This window comes from Lipotes vexillifer, unplaced genomic scaffold, assembly GCF_000442215.2.
Source record: "Lipotes vexillifer unplaced genomic scaffold, Lipotes_vexillifer_v1.1 scaffold77, whole genome shotgun sequence".
Taxonomy (NCBI): Eukaryota; Metazoa; Chordata; class Mammalia; order Artiodactyla; family Lipotidae; genus Lipotes; species Lipotes vexillifer.
Window position 1 is genome coordinate 1720527 of NW_006792456.1, and position 18946 is coordinate 1739472.

The following is an 18946-nucleotide window of genomic DNA, read 5'->3' on the forward strand; positions in this document are numbered from 1 at the left end:
AAAAAAAAAAAAAGGATCCCCCTGCCAATGCAGGGGACACGGGTTTGATCCCTGGTCTGGGAAGATCCCACATGCCGCAGAGCACCTAAGCCCCTGTGCCACAACTACTGAGCCTGCGATCTAGAGCCCACGTTCCACAACTACTGAAGCCCGCGCGCCTAGAGCCCGTGCTCCACAGCAAGAGAAGCCACTGCAAGGAGAAGCCCGCGCACTGCAATGAAGAGTAGCCCCCGCTCGCCACAACTAGAGAAAGCCCTCACGCAGCAACGAAGACCGAACAGCCAAAACTAAATTAAAAATTAAATCTTTAAAATAACAAAACAAAAGAAATCTGTCCTGAAATATACAGGGCTTTATGTGTAATGATTTTATTTGCCAAAACATTGTTTATTACAGTGAAAATTGTAATCCACTTAAATGAATAAATTATGGTTCCTCTCTCAATGGGAATATTTCTCCATTCAAAATTAGGGTTTTTTAAAAAATGTAAGCAGGTGCATGTATCTTTTCGAATTAGTGTTTTGTTGCTTTTTTTTCCAGATATATACCCAGGAGTGGAATTGCTGGGTCATATGTAGTTCTATTTTTAGTTTTTTGAGAAACCCCCATACTGTTCTCCACAGTGGCTGCTCCAATTTACATTCGCACCAACAGTGTATGAGGGTACCCTTTTCTTCACATCCTCAGCAACATTTGTTATTTGTGTTTGTTTTGATGGTAGCTGTTCTGACAGTTGTAAGACGGTATTTCATTGTGGTTTTGATTTGCATTTCCCTGATTATTAGTGATGTTGAGCATCCTTTATTGTGTCTGTTGGCCATCTGCATATCCTCTTTGGAAAAATGTCTATTCAGGTCTTCTGCCCATTTTTTAATTGGGGTGTTTGCTTTTTTGATGTTGAGTTGTATGAACTGTTTATATATTTTGGATATTAACCCCTTATCAGTCATATCATTTACAAAATTTTCTCCCATTCATTCAAGGAAGTTGTCTTTTTGGGGTTTTTTGTTTAGTTTTGTTTTTTAATTAATTAATTTATTTATTTATTAATAAACGGGCTTTCTCTATTTGTGGCTAGTGGGAGCTACTCCTCGTTGTGGTGCAGTAGCTTCTCTTGTTGCAGAGCACGGGATGTAGGCACATGGGCTTCAGAAGTTGCAGCTCGTGGGCTCTAGAGTGCAGGCTCAGTAGTTGTGGCACACGGGCTTAGTTGCTCCGTGGCAAGTGGGATCTTCCTGGACCAGGGCTCAAACCCGTGTACCCTGCATTGGCAGGCAGATTCCTAACCACTTTGCCACCAGGGAAGTCCCTGTCTTTTTGTTTTTGCTGTGCAAAAAGGTTTTAAGTTTAATTAGGTCCCATTTTTTTATTTTTGCTTTTATTTCTTTTGCTTTAGGAGACTGATCAAAAAAAATATTGCTATGATTTATTTCAAAGAATATTCTGCCTATGTTTTCTTCTAGGAGTTTTATGGTTTCTGGTTTTGCATTTAGGTCTTAATCCATTTTGAGTTTATTTTTGTGTATGGTGTTAGAGAATGTTCTAATTTCATTATTTTACATGTAGCTCTCCAGTTTTCCCAGCATAACTTACTAAAGAGACTGTCTTTCTCCATTGTGTATTCTTGCCTCCTTTGTTGTAGATTAATTAACCATAAATGCGTGGGTTTATTTCTGGGCTTCCTATTCTGTTCCATTCATCTATTGTCTGTTTTTGTGCCAGTGTCATACTGTTTTAATTACTGGAGCTTTGTAGTGTAGCCTGAAGTGAGGGCACATGATTCCTCCATCTCTGTTCTTCTTTCTCACGACTCTTTTGGCTATTTGGGTCTTTTTGTGTTTCCATACAATTTTTAAGATTATTTAATCTAGTTCTGTGAAAAATGCCATTGGTATTTTGATAGGGTTTGCATTGAATCTGTAGATTGCCTTGGTTAGTATGGCCATTTTAACAGTATGAATTCTTCCAATCCAAGAACACAGTATATCTTTCCTTCTGTTTGTGTTGTTCAGTTTCTTTCATCAGTGTCTTATAGTTTTCTGAGTACGGGTCCTTAACCTCCTTTGGTAAGTTTATTCCTAGATATCTTATTCTTTTTGATGTGATGGTAAATGGGATTGTTTCCTTAATTTCTCTAATAGTTTAATGTTAGTGTGTAGAAATTCAACAGATTTCTGTATATTAATTTAGTATCCTGCAACTTTACTGAATTTGTTGGTGAGCTCTGTTTCTGGTACATCTTTAGGATTTCCTATCTGTGTTGCCAAACTTAGGTTCAGCTGCTCACTGTTTGAAGGCCAGTACTTGAGAGAAAAGTATTGGTTGGAAAAGAAAGGTTGCTTTATTCAGGAGGCTAGCAACCTGGGGAGAAGGTAGACTTGTGTCCAAAAACCAACTCTGAAGATTCTGCTTGACCATGAAAGTTTTTAAAAGGAGAATAATTTTGGAGGTGATCAGAGTCTTGTTCTCTTCTCCTATGTGCACACTTTCTTCTGATTGGTTGGTGGTGAGGTAACAGGGTGGTATTCCAAGAATCTTCTGCTCAGCCTAAAGTGACCATCCTCCACCTGAGTGGGGGCCTTAGTTCCTGTGGGAGAACTCAAAGGTATTGTTATGTATATTCCTTGAGGAGGCACCAGGACCCTGCTTTATTGCTGCACAGTTGTTTCTTGACTATTCCTCCTTTGTTTCTACATTCCCTTCCTTCCCTGATTAGCAACTGTTTGAATCTGCCCTTTGGAACTCAGGGAATGTCAGGAGGCTGAATGAAGCCTATTTCCTACAAACAACAAACAGGGGACATGAAAAGGACTTGCACCTGGGAGGGTCCCACAGGGTCCTGCTCACTTTCATCCATAGTGTCATGTCATCTCCCAATACTGACAGTTTTCATTCTTCCTTTCCAATTTGGATTCCTTTTATTTCTTTTTCTTGTCTGATAGCTGTGGCTAGGACTTCAATACTATGTTGAATAAAAGTGGTGAGAGTGGACATCCTTGTCTTACTATTGATTTTAATGGAAACGCTTTCAGCTTATCACCATTGAGTATGATTTTAGCTGTGGGTTTGTCATATATAGCCTTTGTTATGTTGCAGCATGGTCCCTCTATGCCCACTTTCTGCAGAGTTTTTATTCTAAATGGGTGTTGAGTTTTGTCAGAAGCTTTTTCTGCATCTATCAAGATGATCATATGGTTTTTCTTTTTCAGTTTCTTAATGTGGTGTTCAAAAAGATACATGCACCCCAGTGTTCATAGTAGCATTATTTACACTTGCCAAGATATGGTAGCAACCTAAGTGTCCATGAACAGATGAATGGATTAAGAATATGTGGTATCAACACAAGAGAAAGAAAAGACCTACAATAACAAACCCTAACCAATTAAGAAAATGGGAATAGGAACATACATATCGATAATTACCTTTAATGTAAATGGATTAAATGCTCCAACCAAAAGACAGACTGGCTGAATGGATACAAAAACAAGACCCGTATATATGCTGTCTACAAGAGACCCACTGCAGACCTACGGACACATACAGACTGAAAGTAAGGGGATGGAAAAAGATATTCCATGCAAATGGAAATCAAAAGAAAGCTGCAGTAGCAATTCTCATATCAGACAAAATAGACTTTAAAACGCTGTTACAAGAGAAAAAGAAGGACACTACATAATGATTAAGGGATCAATCTAAGAAGAAGATATAACAATTGTAAATATTTATGCACCCAACATAGGAGCACCTCAGTACATAAGGCATATACTAACGGCCATAAAAAGGGAAATCGACAGTAACACAATCATAGTAGGGACTTTAACACCCCACTTTCACCAATGGACAGATCATCCAAAATAAAAATAAATAAGGAAACACAAGCTTTAAATGATACATTAAACAAGATGGACTTAATTGATATTTACAGGACATTCCATCCAAAAACAACAGAATATACTTTCTTCTCAAGTGCTCATGGAACATTCTCCAGGATAGATCATATCTTGGGTCACAAATCAAGCCTTGGTAAATTTAAGGAAATTGAAATTGTATCAAGTATCTTGTCTGACCACAGTGGTATGAGACTAGATATCAATTACAGGAAAAAGTCTGTAAAAAATACAAACACATGTAAGCTAAACAATACACTACTTAATAACCAAGAGATCACTTAAGAAATCAAAGAGGAAATCAAAAAATACCTAGAAACAAATGACGATGAAAACACGAAGACACAAAACCTATGGGATGCAGTAAAAGCAGTTCTAAGAGGGAAGTTTATAGCAATACAGTCCTACCTTAAGACACAAGAAACATCTCAAATAAACAACCTAACCTTACACCTAAAGCACTTAGAGAAAGAATAAAAAAAAAACCCAAAGTTAGAAGAAGGAAAGAAATCATAAAGATCAGATCCGAAATAAATGAAAAAGAAATGAAGGAAACGATAGCAAAGATCAATAAAACTAAAAGTTGGTTCTTTGAGAAGATAAACAAAACTGATAAACCATTAGCCAGACTCATCAAGAAAAAAAGGGAGAAGACTCGGATCAAGAGAATTAGAAATGAAAAAGAAGTAACAACTGACACTGCAGAAATACAAAGGATCATGAGAGATTACTGCAAGCAACTATATGCCAATAAAATGGACAACCTGGAAGAAATGGATAAATTCTTAGAAATGCACAACCTTCCAAGACTGAACCAGGAAGAAATAGAAAATATGAACAGACCAATCACAAAAACTGAAATTGAAACTGTGGTTAAAAATCTTCCAACAAACAAAAGTCCAGGACCCGATGGCTTCACAGGCGAATCTATCAAACATTTAGAGAAGAGCTAAACACCTATCCTTCTCAAACTCTTCCAAAATATAGCAGAGGGAGGAGCACTCCCAAACTCATTCTACAAGGCCACCATCACCTTGATACCAAAACCAGACAAGGATGTCACAAAGAAAGAAAACTACAGGCCAATATCACTGATGAATATAGATGCAAAAATCCTCAACAAAATACTAGCAAACAGAATCCAACAGCACATTAAAAGAATCATACACCAGATCAAGTGGGGTTTATCCCAGGAATGCAAGGATTCTTCAATATACACAGATCAATCAATGTGACACACCATATTAACAAATTGAAAGAGAAAAACCATATGATCATCTCAATAGATGCAGAGAAAGCTTTCAATAAAATTCAACACCCATTTATGATAAAAACCCTCCAGAAAGTAGACATAGAGGGAACTTAACCTGAACATAATAAAGGACATATGTGACAAACCCACAGCCAACATCGTTCTCAATGGTGAAAAACTGAAACCATTTCCACTAAGATTAGGAGCAAGACATGGTTGCCCACTCTCACCACTCTTATTCAACATAGTTTGGGAAGTTTTAGCCACAGCAACTAGAGAAGAAAAAGAAATAAAAGGAATACAAATTGGAAAAGAAGAAGTAAAGCTGTCACTGTTTGTAGATGACATGATACTACACATAGAGAATCCTAAAGATGCTACCAGAAAACTACTAGAGCTAATCAATGAATTCGGTAAAGTAGCAGGATAAAAAATTAATGCACAGAAATCTCTTGCATTCCTATACACTAATGATGAAAAATCTGAAAGTGCAATTAAGAAAACACTCCCTTTTACCCTTGGAACAAAAATAATAAAATATCTAGGAATAAACCTACCTAAGGAGACAAAAGACCATGTATGCAGAAAACTATAAGACCCTGATGAAAGAAATTAAAGATGATACAAACAGAGGGACAGATAATACCATCTACGTGGATTGGAAGAATCAACATTGTGAAAATGACTATACTACCCAAAGCAATCTACAGATTTAGTGCAATCCCTATCAAACTACCAATGGCATTTTTCACAGAACTAGAACAAAACATTTCACAGTTTGTATGGAAACACAAAAGACCCTGAATAACCAAAGCAGTATTGAGAAAGAAAAACGGAGCTGGAGGAATCAGGCTCCCTGACTTCAGACTATGGTACAGTAATCAAGACAGTATGGTATTGGCACAAAAACAGAAATGTAGATCAATGGGACGGTAGAAATCCCAGAGATAAACCCACACATATATGGTCACCTTATCTTTCATAAAGGAGGCAAGAATACACAGTGGAGAAAAGACAGCCTCTTCAATAAGTGATGCTGGGAAAACTGGACAGCTACATGTAAAAGAATGTAATTAGAACACTCCCTAACACCATACACAAAAATAAATAAACTCAAAATGGATTAAAGACCTAAATGTAAGGCCAGACACTATCAAACTCTTAGAGTAAACATAGGAGAACATTCTATGACATAAATCACAGCAAGATCCTTTCTGACCCACCTCCTAGAGAAATGGAAATAAAACCAAAAATAAACAAATAGGACCTAATGAAACTCAAAAGCTTTTGCACAGCAAAGGAAACCATAAACAAGATGAAAAGACAACCCTCAGAATGCAAGAAAATATTTGCAAATGAAGCAACTGACAGAGAATTAATCTCCAAAATTTACAAGCAGCTTATGCAGCTCAATATCACAAAAACAAACAACCCAGTCCAAAAATGGGCAGAAGACCTAAATAGACATTTCTCCAAAGAAGATGTACAGATTGTCAACAAGCACATGAAAGAATGCTGAACATCATTAATCATTACAGAAATGCAAATCAAAGCTACAATGAGATATCATCTCACACCAGTCAGAATGGCCATCCTCAAAAAATCTACAAACAATATATGCTGGAGAGGGTGTGGAGAAAAGGGAACCCTCTTGCACTGTTGGTGGGAATGTAAATTGATACAGCCACTATGAAGAACAGTATGGAAGTTCCTTAAGAAACTAAAAATAGAACTACCATATGACCCAGCAATCTCACTACTGGGCATATACCCTGAGAAAACCGTAATTCAAAAAGAAGATTCATGTACCACAGTGTTCATTGTAGCTCTGTTTATAATAGCCAGGACATGGAAGCAACCTAAGCGTCCATCAACAAATGAATGTATAAAGAAGATGTGGCACATATATACAATGGAATATTACTCAGCCATATAAAGAAACGAAATTGAGTCATTTGTAGTGCGGTGGATGGACCTAGAGTCTGTCATACAGAGTGAAATAAGTCAGAAAGAGAAAAACAAATATCGTATGCTAATACATATATATGTGGAATCTGCAAAACAAAAAATAAAGTGGTCATGAACCTAGGGGCAAGACTGGAATAAAGACGCATACCTACTAGAGAATGGACTTGAGGATACGGGGAGGCGGAAGGGTAAGCTGGGACAAAGTGAGAGAGTGGCATGAACATATATACACTACCAAATGTAAAATGGATAGCTAGTGGGAAGCAGCTGCATAGCTCAGGGAGATCAGCTCAGTGCTTTGTGAGCACCTAGAGGGGTGGGATAGGGAGGGTGGGAGGAAGGGAGACACAAGAGGGAGGAGATATGGGGATATATGTATATGTATAACTGATTCACTTTGTTATAAAGCAGAAACTAACACCATTGTAAAGCAGTTATACTCCAATAAAGATGTTAAAAAAAAAAAAAGAATAGTGGTATATATACATAGAATGGAGTGCTACACAGCCATAAAAAATGAAATGTTGCCATTTAAAACGACATGGATGGACTTGGAGGGTATTATGCTAAGTGAAGTAAGTCAGACAGAGAAAGACAAATACTGTATGATGTCACTTATGTGTCGAATCTAAAAAATAAAACAAACTAGTGAATGTAACAAGAAAGAAACAGACTCATAGATATAGGGAACAAACCAGTGGTTACCAATTGGTAGAGGGAGGGGGAGGGGCAATATAAGAGTAGGGGATTAAGAGGTACAACTTATGTATAAAGTAAGCTACAGGATATATTGTGTACAGCACAGGGAATATAGCCAATATTTTATGGAGTATAACTTTTAAAAATTTTGAATCACTGTAGTGTATATCCATAACTTACATAACATTGTATGTCAAGTATACTTCAATAAAAAATTTTTCTGGTGAAAAAATATTTTAAACCTAAGCAGGTATAAGATGTTAGAAACAGATTGTTTTACATAATGAACATTTACTTTTTATTATTTAAGAACAGAAGATGGACAAGTAGAGATAGTGAGTGGAGACTTAACTTTGAGAAGCTTCGCTCTGGAGGGGAGATAGAAAATGGGAGTTAGAAGTAAAGCAATTTAAAAAGAAAAAAGTGTATAGTAGGAGAAATACAAAGATGTCTAGACTACAGGGAAGAAACCAATAGAGTTAAAGATTTTAGCAGGGGTATTTTTGCAGAAACTAACTCCTGTAGCTGTAATATGTCTCCGGTCAAAAATGTATTAGTTATCTGTGGCAGTGTATCATTTTCTTTAGGTCGTTGTAAATGTTGAAAATAGTTTGGGCTTCCCTGGTGGCGCAGTGGTTAAGAATCTGCCTGCCAATTCAGGGGACACGGGTTCCAGCCCTGGTGTGGGAAGATCCCACATGCCGCAGAGCAACTAAGCCCACAAGCCACAACTACTGAGCCTGCGCTCTAGAGCCCCCCGAGCCACAACTACTGAAGCCCGTGCGCATAGAGCGTGTGCTCCGCAACAAGAGAAGCCACTGCAATGAGAAGCCCACACACAGCAACAAAGAGAACCCCCGCTCGCCACAGCTAGAGAAAGCCCGGGCACAGCAACTAAGACCCAACGCAGCCAAAAATAAATAAATAAATTTATTTAAAAAAAAATAGTTTGGAGACTGTTAGAAGTCTCAGACCCAGATAGTATTGCCTTTCATAAAAACTCTAACAGCTTATTTGTCTTTGACTAGGCAGAGAGGGAGAAAGAGCTAAAGGAGAGTGAGAATTGGGGGATGGCAGAAAAGATGAAGAGAGAGAAGCTACCTTATGAACTATGAGGACATTAGTCACTGAGGTTCTTAGCCTTTGGAGAACTTTAAGGGAGAGTATCATGACATCCAGTCATATAAATTCCTAATACCAATTTCTTTATCTTTTTCCCTAGGTTGTGGTTATGGCCAGTACTATGTTAAACTAGATGTTTAGTAATGATAATAAATTTGTATTGATACAGATGATGATCATAGTTTTCAAAGCATTAAGTTTATTGCTCAATAAATATTTTTTGCATTTAAGGGAGGAAAAGACTGAACAGTTGTTGGACTGTAAACAAGAACTTGAGCAAATGGAAATAGAACTAAAAAGGCTGCAACAAGAGGTTTGTACCTGGAACTTTTGTTATATAGGATCAATTGGAAATAGATTTTTCTCCTTATAATATATAACATTTGCCTTACTGCTTCCTGAGGTTTCATGAGATCCAATGACTTTTTCAGTGTTTCTCTCTTCAAAAATGCCACAACCAAAACTAGAAATCAAAACTAGAAAGGTCTTTGGAGTTTTCTTTTTTCTCTATTAGTTCTATTCAAACTTTGCTAAGATTCCAAGGAGACTCTTACGACTGGCCCAGTTCCAGGTTTTTCTTTTTTATGTATTGGCTTCTGTGGGCTTGGAAGCGGGAACACCTCTAGGTCTCTGCTGTCTCATGGTGCTTTATGTTAACCTTATATATGACAGAATGCTTTTTAATTTTTCACTGTTTCTACTAAATAAGATCCAGACTTTTACTTTTTTAAATACTATTTTTATTTTTCTAATGCTTTGTGTTTTTTCATCTTGAACCAAGACTGTTTAAGAATTTGCTTCTTTTAATTACTCTGTAATGTTTCATTTTCATTTAGAGGTAGTACAAGAGGTCTTCTTTAACCCATAAATGGTAAGGATTGGGGTAAGGCTGCATAATTATTTCTTCTTACTTCACCTAACCTGCCATTTTAAATTCAGGGAACATTTCACTTGTGGAATCATAAACTGGGAACTTTCTAGATGAATGAATCTAGGGATCATAATTTTTAGTTCTAGGTTTGCTGTTGCTGCTACTCCACTTCTTGGTAGCAGGGTTTTTTTGTATTTGTGTTCCATCTAAAATTGTGGTTCTCAATCTTTTTGGTCTCAAGACCCTTCTTTACTCTTGAAGATTAATGAAGATTATTTAATGTGTATTCTCTTTACTGGAATTTACTATATTTGAAATCAAAACTAAGAATTTTAAAAGTATTTATTAATTCATTTAAAAATAATACTCAATCCACTCCATGTTAACATAAAAATTATATAGTAATTAACCATTATTTTCCAAAAAAAAAAAAATTAGAAGAATAGTAGTCTTTTATATTTTTTGCAAATCTTTTTTAAATGCCTGGATTAATTGAAGACTACCAGAGTCTCATATCTATTGAATATTTCTGCATTCAATTTGTTAAGATATCACATGCCATGTATGTAGCCTCTGGAAAACTCCACCGTCCCTTCATGAGAGAATGAGAGTGAAAACAGCAAGTACTGTCTTAGTATTATTATGAAAATAGTTTTGACCTCATGAATTCCCTGGAAGGGTTTCAGGGACCCACAGATTTCCCTGGATCACACTTTGATTACTGCTACTCAAAGGATTACAAGAGGGCTTTAAAAAGTTGAATTTTAATACTTATTTCAAATGGCGTAAAGATATGCACTAATCATATGCAAGTAATCATTCATGTGAAAGTATTAAAAACTCAACATGGGCTTCCCTGGTGGCGCAGTGGTTGAGAGTCTGCCTGCCGATGCAGAGGACATGGATTCGTGGCCCGGTCCGGGAAGATCCCACATGCCGCGGAGCGGCTAGGCCCGTGAGCCATGCCGCTGAGCCTGCACGTCTGGAGCCTGCGCTCCGCAGCGGGAGAGGCCACAACAATGAGAGGCCCGCGTACTGGAAAAACAAACAAACAAACAACTCAGCAGGATTTTGGTAACATGTCTGGATAGAAACATTATTTCTCTAAAGCAACTAATGATCAACTTTTGTAAGAGTTTGCCTCTTCTGTGTTTTTACTATCTGGCATTTTAAAGTTAACTTTTCCCCTTAAATTCATTGCAAATGGTTATGTTGAGGAGAGGTTTACTTACTTTAAAATATCCTGAATATTTTTTACATTCTTAATGGAGAACATTATATATAAAAGTTTTTATACAGCATATGCTTTTATTTTTGTATAGAAACATTTTTTAAAATTTTATTATTATTTTTTAACATTCATTTATTTATTTAGCTGCACTGAGTATTAGTTGTGGCATGCAGGATCTTCATTGCCATGTGCAGGATCTTCATTGCTGCATTTGGGATCTTTAGTTGCAGCATGCGAACTCTTAGTTGCAGCATGTGGGATCTTGTTCCCTGAGCAGGGATCAAACCCACTCCCCCTGCATTGGGAGCATGGAGTCTTAGCCACTGGACCACCAGGGAAGTACCTAGAAACATATATGTTTAAAATGCATATTCTTGGTTTAAAAAAAGGCTTTTTTATCTCCCCATTTAAAAATAATTAAGGTGTAATTTATATACCATTGAATTTACACTTTTTGCAGTCCATTGCCTTAACCACTTGGCCTCCTCGTCCCACAAAAATCACACTTTTAAAGTACACAAGTCAGGGACTTCCCTGGTGGCGCAGTGGATAAGACTCTGCGCTCCCAATGCAGAGGACCTGGGTTCAATCCCTGGTCAGGGAACTAGATCCCACACACATTCCGCAACTAACAGTTTGCATGCCACAGCTAAGGACCTCATGTGCCGCAACTAAGGAGCTGGCGAAATGCAATTAAGGAGCCCGCGAAATGCAACTAAGGAGCCCGCCTCCCACAATGAAGACCCGGTGCAAATAAATAAATAATTTAAAAATAATAATAATAAAGTACACAAGTCAGGGACTTCCCTGGTAGTCCAGTGGTTAAGACTCTGGGCTTCCAATGCAGGGGACACGGGTTTGATCCCTGGTCGGAGAGCTAAGATCCTACATGCCACAGGGCGCGGCCAAAAAAAAAGTACACAAGTCATTGTTTTTTTGTGTGGTTTTTTGGTAAATTCTTCAAATTGTACAACCCAAGGATTATCAATTTGAAAATAGAAAATAATATTTTAAATATTAATATGTGTTTATATTTAGAACATGAATTTGCTTTCGGATGCTCGTTCTGCAAGAATGTATCGAGATGAATTAGATGCGCTTCGGGAGAAGGCTGTCAGAGTTGATAAGCTTGAAAGTGAAGTTAGCAGATACAAAGAAAGGCTACATGATATTGAATTTTATAAGGCAAGAGTTGAGGTATGTTACGTAATTTAAACCATTCACAGTTCTTTTCTTTGGAAGTATTATGATTTTTCAAAATGCATTTGAAATGCACTTTAGTAAATGTAAGGAACTCTGGAAACATTGAGCAAACTGTAAATAGCATCAGCTGTTTATTTTATGATAGATTAGCATATTGTTTAGACTTGTAAAAAGGGATTTTTGGATGCTATTCATTTTATTAATTCTTTGGGGCTCTTCTTTCATTCCTTTATTTAGTATTACATGTAGTGAAGACTTTTGAAATCACAATAAAGCATATATCTCTACTAATTTCTAACTCGTTCCTAGAAGTGAGTGTGAAACACATTTCTGATTGCTGCTCAACTCAGAATACTAAATTAGGATCAATGAAGGGGAAATCAATATCTGCCTCCCTCTCTCTCTCTCTCTCTCTCTCTCTCTCTCTCTCTCTATCTATCTATCTCTCTATCTCTCTTCCCTCCCACCCCCATTTGTCTTCTCTCTTTATATATATGTATGAACAAACTAGAAAAAACAATTTTTCTTAGTTAATGATTGCAGTTCTGTGTTACATGATGTTGGGTTTGACAGCAATAATTTGAAAATCCTTGCTTCTTGGCATTCTTTTTTCCTTTCTCTGTGATTTCTTCATTGTCTGTAAACAGAGGAGATTTTGGTCAGTTTTAATATGGGGATAAGAAAGAAGGAGTATGCTAAATCAGGAAATGAAAACATTATAAGAGAACGTTAGAACTTAGCCTGAATGTTACCAGAAAATAGACCCAATAGAGTACAAAGATAAGGTGTATATTAGTTCTTTGTTAATTGTTTAAATAGGCGTATGCATGGCACTATTAAGGGATCCTCATGGATGCCACTGTTTTAATATACTTTCTCTTGACTTCAGCTTATAAACTGTAGGCTTAAACTTAGCAATATAGATTTGTGAACATGTCTTCAAAACATACCTAGGAGTTTAAAGATGTTTATATAAAATATTTATTGATAAAGCCTTGGTTTATGATTGTGTGAGTCTTAATTCAGATCTTGGTATTTTACTCAAAAACCCCAAATTCTTCACTTTCAAGTAGAGAGAAATCTAAATCTATTTCCCTAAATAAATTAAGCCCTGATTCTATGGCGATTGGTGTGTTAAGTATCTGGAAGACTACTTACACTGAGTTCCTTATCCTTGTGACTAAGGAATTTTAATATACCCTGACAATTTCATGTGAAATTATAGTAGTATTATTCATCCTAATGTAAGTCCTGAGTATTTTGTTTATATAATAACTTAAATTCTGGGAAATAAAATGAAACCAACTATGTTTCTGTTATTCAGTAGCTTTACTCTTGCATAGAACTGTTGATAAAGACCGCTTAATGTCTTACTTTATAATAAATAATTTTTATGTTTCAGAGCTTTAAAGATTAACATATTAATGTATTTGTGACAAATAAAGCCTACTTGAAATGTTTACAGGAATTAAAAGAAGACAATCAAGTTTTATTAGAAACAAAAACCATGTTGGAAGACCAATTAGAAGGAACTCGAGCTCGTTCTGATAAATTACATGAATTAGAAAAAGAAAATTTACAACTGAAGGCTAAACTGCATGATATGGAAATGGTACGTATGTAAGGTAGATTTATTACATGGCCTGTAAGTAAAAATTCTAAGATTTATCTGATTTCCGTATAGTGACAAGGTTGGTTAGTGTCCTTAAGGCCTTAACAGAGAAGAGATAGCTAAATAAATTAGATGCTTCCAATTTTATATGAATTCAGAAGTAGTAGAAATTTCTGCTTTTGTTACAGAGGGGTATTATTTATTAATTTTGACTACTGCTTTTCAGAAAACCCTAATAAGCTGTTGTGCAAACACTCCTTTAGAATATAGAAATACAACTATTTGCTAAAATTTATCATTGGGTCAGAAATCATTTGTTATATCATTAAAACAATATAATGACTATGAAGAAGTGTTTTCAGTGTCCCCAAAGATCACTATAAAAAGATGTCAGAGACCTGATCAGTTTAGTGACTGGCAGTAATAATTATAATTGATTATTAGCTTCAAATTGTGAAAATTTTAAGGAACTCACAATTTATCTCATTATACAGTTTCTGATAAATGAAAGTTATAAGTAATAAAATATTAGCTTGAAATTGTACTGTTTCTTAGCTTTCTTTTCTCTCCCTACTCCCTGCCAATAAAAAAGGAGCATGATATGGATAGAAAAAAGATTGAAGAATTAATGGAAGAAAATATGACTTTGGAAATGGCACAGAAACAAAGTATGGACGAATCATTACATCTTGGCTGGGAGCTGGAACAAATATCCAGAACTAGTGAACTTTCTGAAGGTATTTCCAATACTCTTTTTTTTAATTTAAATGGATGAATGAATAAATGAAATTGTATTTATGCATACATTTCTGGATATTTCATTGCTGTTCTTTATTTTCCCTGATTGGAGATGTCGCAAAAGGCCACATATCTCTCTAGATAGAATTTCACAGAGTAATGTGTTAATTTCCATATGCCTGGGTCTGGTCCTTATCTTTGCATGTCTTACAACTCAACTTTGAGTGCAGTAGCAGATTCGATCAGTTGTTTAGGCACAATTTCATGTTCATATCACAATAAACTGGGATATCAGTTTATTAATTTATTTTGAGAGATACAGCCATCTACTAAATAGAAAAGAAAAGTCATTAGCTGGTCACCATGTTCTTTGACTTTAGGCAAACCTAAATAGGAAATCAGAATGCAGTGGAAATATTCTTTGGTGAATATGTAGCCAGAATAAAGCAAGTTAAGGATCTTTATGGCTACTTTCATCAGTATGTTGGATTTTGGGATTATACCTACCATTTATACCCTGGAGGTAATGAAAGACCCCAGATAAATTTTTAACTTTTGGCTCTATTTCCCTAGGCTCCACATTAACTTGTCCTCTTTATTAAAGCTGGGGCACACACATACAATGTGGCTTTTTGTGTTAAAGCTTTGAGTTTGCTAATACTGCTATACAATACTTTATTGAAATTATACCCAGGTCACATTTATTTGAATTAGACTCGTTCCCTAATTCCTTAGTTACCCAGTATTTAGATTATTATACCTGTTTTTCTTCCTTCAGCAGATATGTATTAAGCACCTACCATATGTAGAATATTATACCAGGCCCTGAGGATATAGTGGTGAGGTAGACATAAGGTCTGAAAGAGCTTATAACCTGGCGCTTAAAGAAGTTACTTCTACAGATGACTCATCATATTCATTACTATTAGGCTTTTCCTAATTTTACACTTGAGAACCTAATTCCGGATTCTGGCACCCCATGTAAATTGACTTCATAGTAAGTGATTATGTTCAGCTGAGAATGAATTTGCTGGGATGTGTTACTTAAAATATTTGTGGAACTTTTTAACTGTATTCCATGTGAATTGAGTTACAAAGAAAACAATTCAGACTTAAATGTTTTCTACTACTACAGTTAAAATTACACTGTTAGGAGTTTTCTCACCTGTTAAGTGGGGATAATAATAGTAAGTACTATCTTACAGGGTTGTTATGAGGGTTGAATTTGTTAATGAAGCCCTTTAGAACTGTGCCTAGTAAATAGTAAGCATTTGAGTGTTTTTTATTATTATTATCATTATATCACAGTTGTTTTGCAGGGGTCATAGAACATAAAATTCATTTAGTGTGGCATAGTTTTTTTTTTAACTATACAAGGGACTTTCTAGAAAATTTGCAAACTCTGGAAAAAGATAAAGAAGGAAATCAAAGTCACTAATAATTCTTGCCTTTTACATTTCACAAAATTTGCTTCTAGAATTTTCCTACACAGGGTTATTTTTTATATCATCAGATCAGTGTGTATATACAATTAAGTTTCCTTTTTTCATCTAAGAATATAACGTAGACAATCTTCCGTGTTAAAAATGTGTTGTAAGTATCCTTTTAAAGTCTTTGTAGTCTGACTGGAAGCTTCCTCAAAGCATGTAGTATTGCAAGCTTTATTAAGGCATATCATGTTTTGTAGCCTGATCTTGTTTAATTGAAATGCATGACCTCAAATCATGCAATTAGAGTTGGACTTAAGAAGACTTGGACAACTAATGGAATTTATAAAAAGTCAATGACTACCTAGTATACTAGCTTTTAATAAAAGATTAACAGTGTGCTGACTAGAACAAAAGCTTGAAATAAGAATTGAGGCTTTCTTTACTTAAAATCTAGGGGATATTTTACTCTACCTCATTTTTAAAAGAATGTATGACTTGTGTGGCTACATGTTTGTGTGTGTGTGTTTCTTTGCTTTTTACGATGGAGGATTTCAAACGTAGCAAAAGTAGACAGACCCAGAAGTTCCCTCCTGTATTTCTGTTTATTTCCCTTCCTGAAGTCTAGGATTTCAAAATAAATTCTAAGTATCATATTTCATTTGTAAATCCTAATATTTTTATATCATCAAAATATTTAATGAGTCTGTTTTAGGGTTATTAAAAATAATTATTTTTGGCTTACTGGAGAGCATCATTTACAGAAGTCGAAACTCAGTTTTCTTATTTTAAAAAATAGAATGCTGAAAGCTACTTAGAAAGATGATTTCTGTTGGCAGAATGGACTGCATGTTGCTGTTTATACGTAATGAGCCAGGATTCTTCACTCAGAGAAAGACTTTTTCGAAGTGACCAGTGTATAGTACTGTCTTGCCTTTCTCAGAATCAGATTAGGATTTTTTTCCTCCTCAAACTGTTTTCCTTTATCTTTGAAAGTGTGACGTAGGATATGCTTTATACTTCTTATTTGAGTCACACAGTGACTCTATTAGATACACAGGGTAATAACTATATTTTGTCAAACTGACCTAAGAGTCATTGAGGTTAAAGTTAATTTCTCATGGAACTAGAACTGAAAGTCTAGTCACTTCAGTCTAAATTTTGTACTTTTTTTTTTCACTAGAATGCTTATGGATGCATTAGAAATTCAATATTTACCTGTATTTTATACCTCTTTTCTTATTGTATCTATCTTGCATAACTTTATAAATTTTTTATAAAGTTAAGGACCAGGTGATTTAGTGTATTTACACTAAATATTTTAAATAGTGAAGAGTAAACATAGTTTTACCAGTGACGTATTTTTCAATATTATAGCACCACAGAAATCCTTGGGCCATGAGGTAAATGAATTGACATCAAGTAGGTTGTTGAAGTTGGAGATGGAAAATCAGAGTTTGACAAAAACTGTAGAAGAGCTTCGGAGTACTATGGATTCTGCAGAAGGCACCACTTCCAAAATCCTGAAAATTGAAAAAGAAAATCAAAGACTAAGTAAGAAGGTAAATAAAAATTAATATTTAATGTAATGTAAAAAAGTATATGTAAAAGTATAAATAAATAGCACTGAGATAGAACATTTATTTTCCAACTTTTAGTGTACCCTCAATATTATTTTAACTTATTATATAAAATTTCAAACTTACATAAATGTGAAGTGAATGAACTCATTCAGCTCTAGACTCATTCATTCAGCTTCAATAATTATTAACTTATAACCAGTCTGTCTTCTACCCTTAATACTCTCCTAACAGCCACTAGATGATTTTGAAGTAAATCCTAGATGTCATACTATTTCACCAATAAATATCTCAGTATAAATCTCTAAAAAGTAAGGAATTTTTTTTAAAAAAAGAACAGTGACATTATCACACTTAAAAAATCATAGTTTGGGGCCAGCATTTAAATTTTCCCAAATCTATTAAGATTTTAAAAAAATATTTTATTTGAATATGAATCCAAATAAGATCAGTACATTCAATCAGTTGATGTGTCCCTTAAGTCTTTTTTAGTCTATAGATTGACTCTTCTTTCCTAGCAATTTTTCTGTTGAAGAAACCTCAAACAGGTGGCACATATCTGGTTGTCTCTCTTTCTGTGATGTTAGTTGTCATAGAAAATCATTTGCTTAGATCCCTGAATTAATTAATTAATTAATCAGTTCTGTCATATCCTCCTGAGATAGTTAATGAGTGAGTTTGTTGTTTGTTTTAGTGTTGTTATGAACTCATGGATTTAAAAATATTTAAAGTATTTTAATACACTGTATTTATTTTTCTTACTCTCCCAACTCTTTAAGCTGCTTCCTGAATCCTTATGACATGACCTTAGCACTCCTGGAGAGCTTCCTTGCTTTCTACCATGACAAAGTGTTCTCTTAAACATTTCCTGCCTCAGTCCTGAAAACAGCCATTTCTCCAAAAAGCGCTTGTTCCTTTTAGTGGGAAGTGGTATTTAAAGACCACAATTTAGGGATTATGAAACCTGAATTTTAACTAGACTTTGAACAGAAATACAAGTGTACCTTTTTTTTATTGCATTTTACTTTACTTCACTTCACAGATAATTGTGGTTTTTACAGCTTGAAAGTTTAAGGCAACCCTGCTTCAGACAAATCTATCAGAACCATTTTTCTAACAGCATTTGCTTATTACTTCGTGTCTCTGTGTGACATTTTGGTAATTTTCACAGTATTTCAAACTCTTTCATTGTTATTGTATTTGTTATGGTGGTGTCTAATCAGTGATCTTTGATGTTAGTATTGTAATTTTCTGGGGGCACCACAGACTGCACCCATGTAAGATAGTGAACTTAACCCATAAATGGTGTGTGTGTTCTGACTTCTCCACTGCCTGGTGAGTCCCCCATCTCTTTCC

General features: G+C 35.4%; 1 protein-coding gene across 4 annotated transcripts in view; it reads left to right on the forward strand.

Annotated features, from left to right (window-relative positions):
• The window catches only part of CCDC88A (coiled-coil and HOOK domain protein 88A), a 123548-nt gene that overhangs the window by 58165 nt on the left and 46437 nt on the right, over window positions 1-18946 (forward strand). For all 4 annotated transcript variants that reach the window (XM_007465664.1, XM_007465666.1, XM_007465665.1 and 1 more), the window contains exons 9-13: window positions 9160-9241; window positions 12069-12227; window positions 13699-13845; window positions 14438-14582; window positions 17388-17572. In XM_007465664.1, coding sequence (XP_007465726.1) covers window positions 9160-9241; window positions 12069-12227; window positions 13699-13845; window positions 14438-14582; window positions 17388-17572 — 718 coding nt within the window. The remainder of the gene's footprint in view (window positions 1-9159; window positions 9242-12068; window positions 12228-13698; window positions 13846-14437; window positions 14583-17387; window positions 17573-18946) is intronic.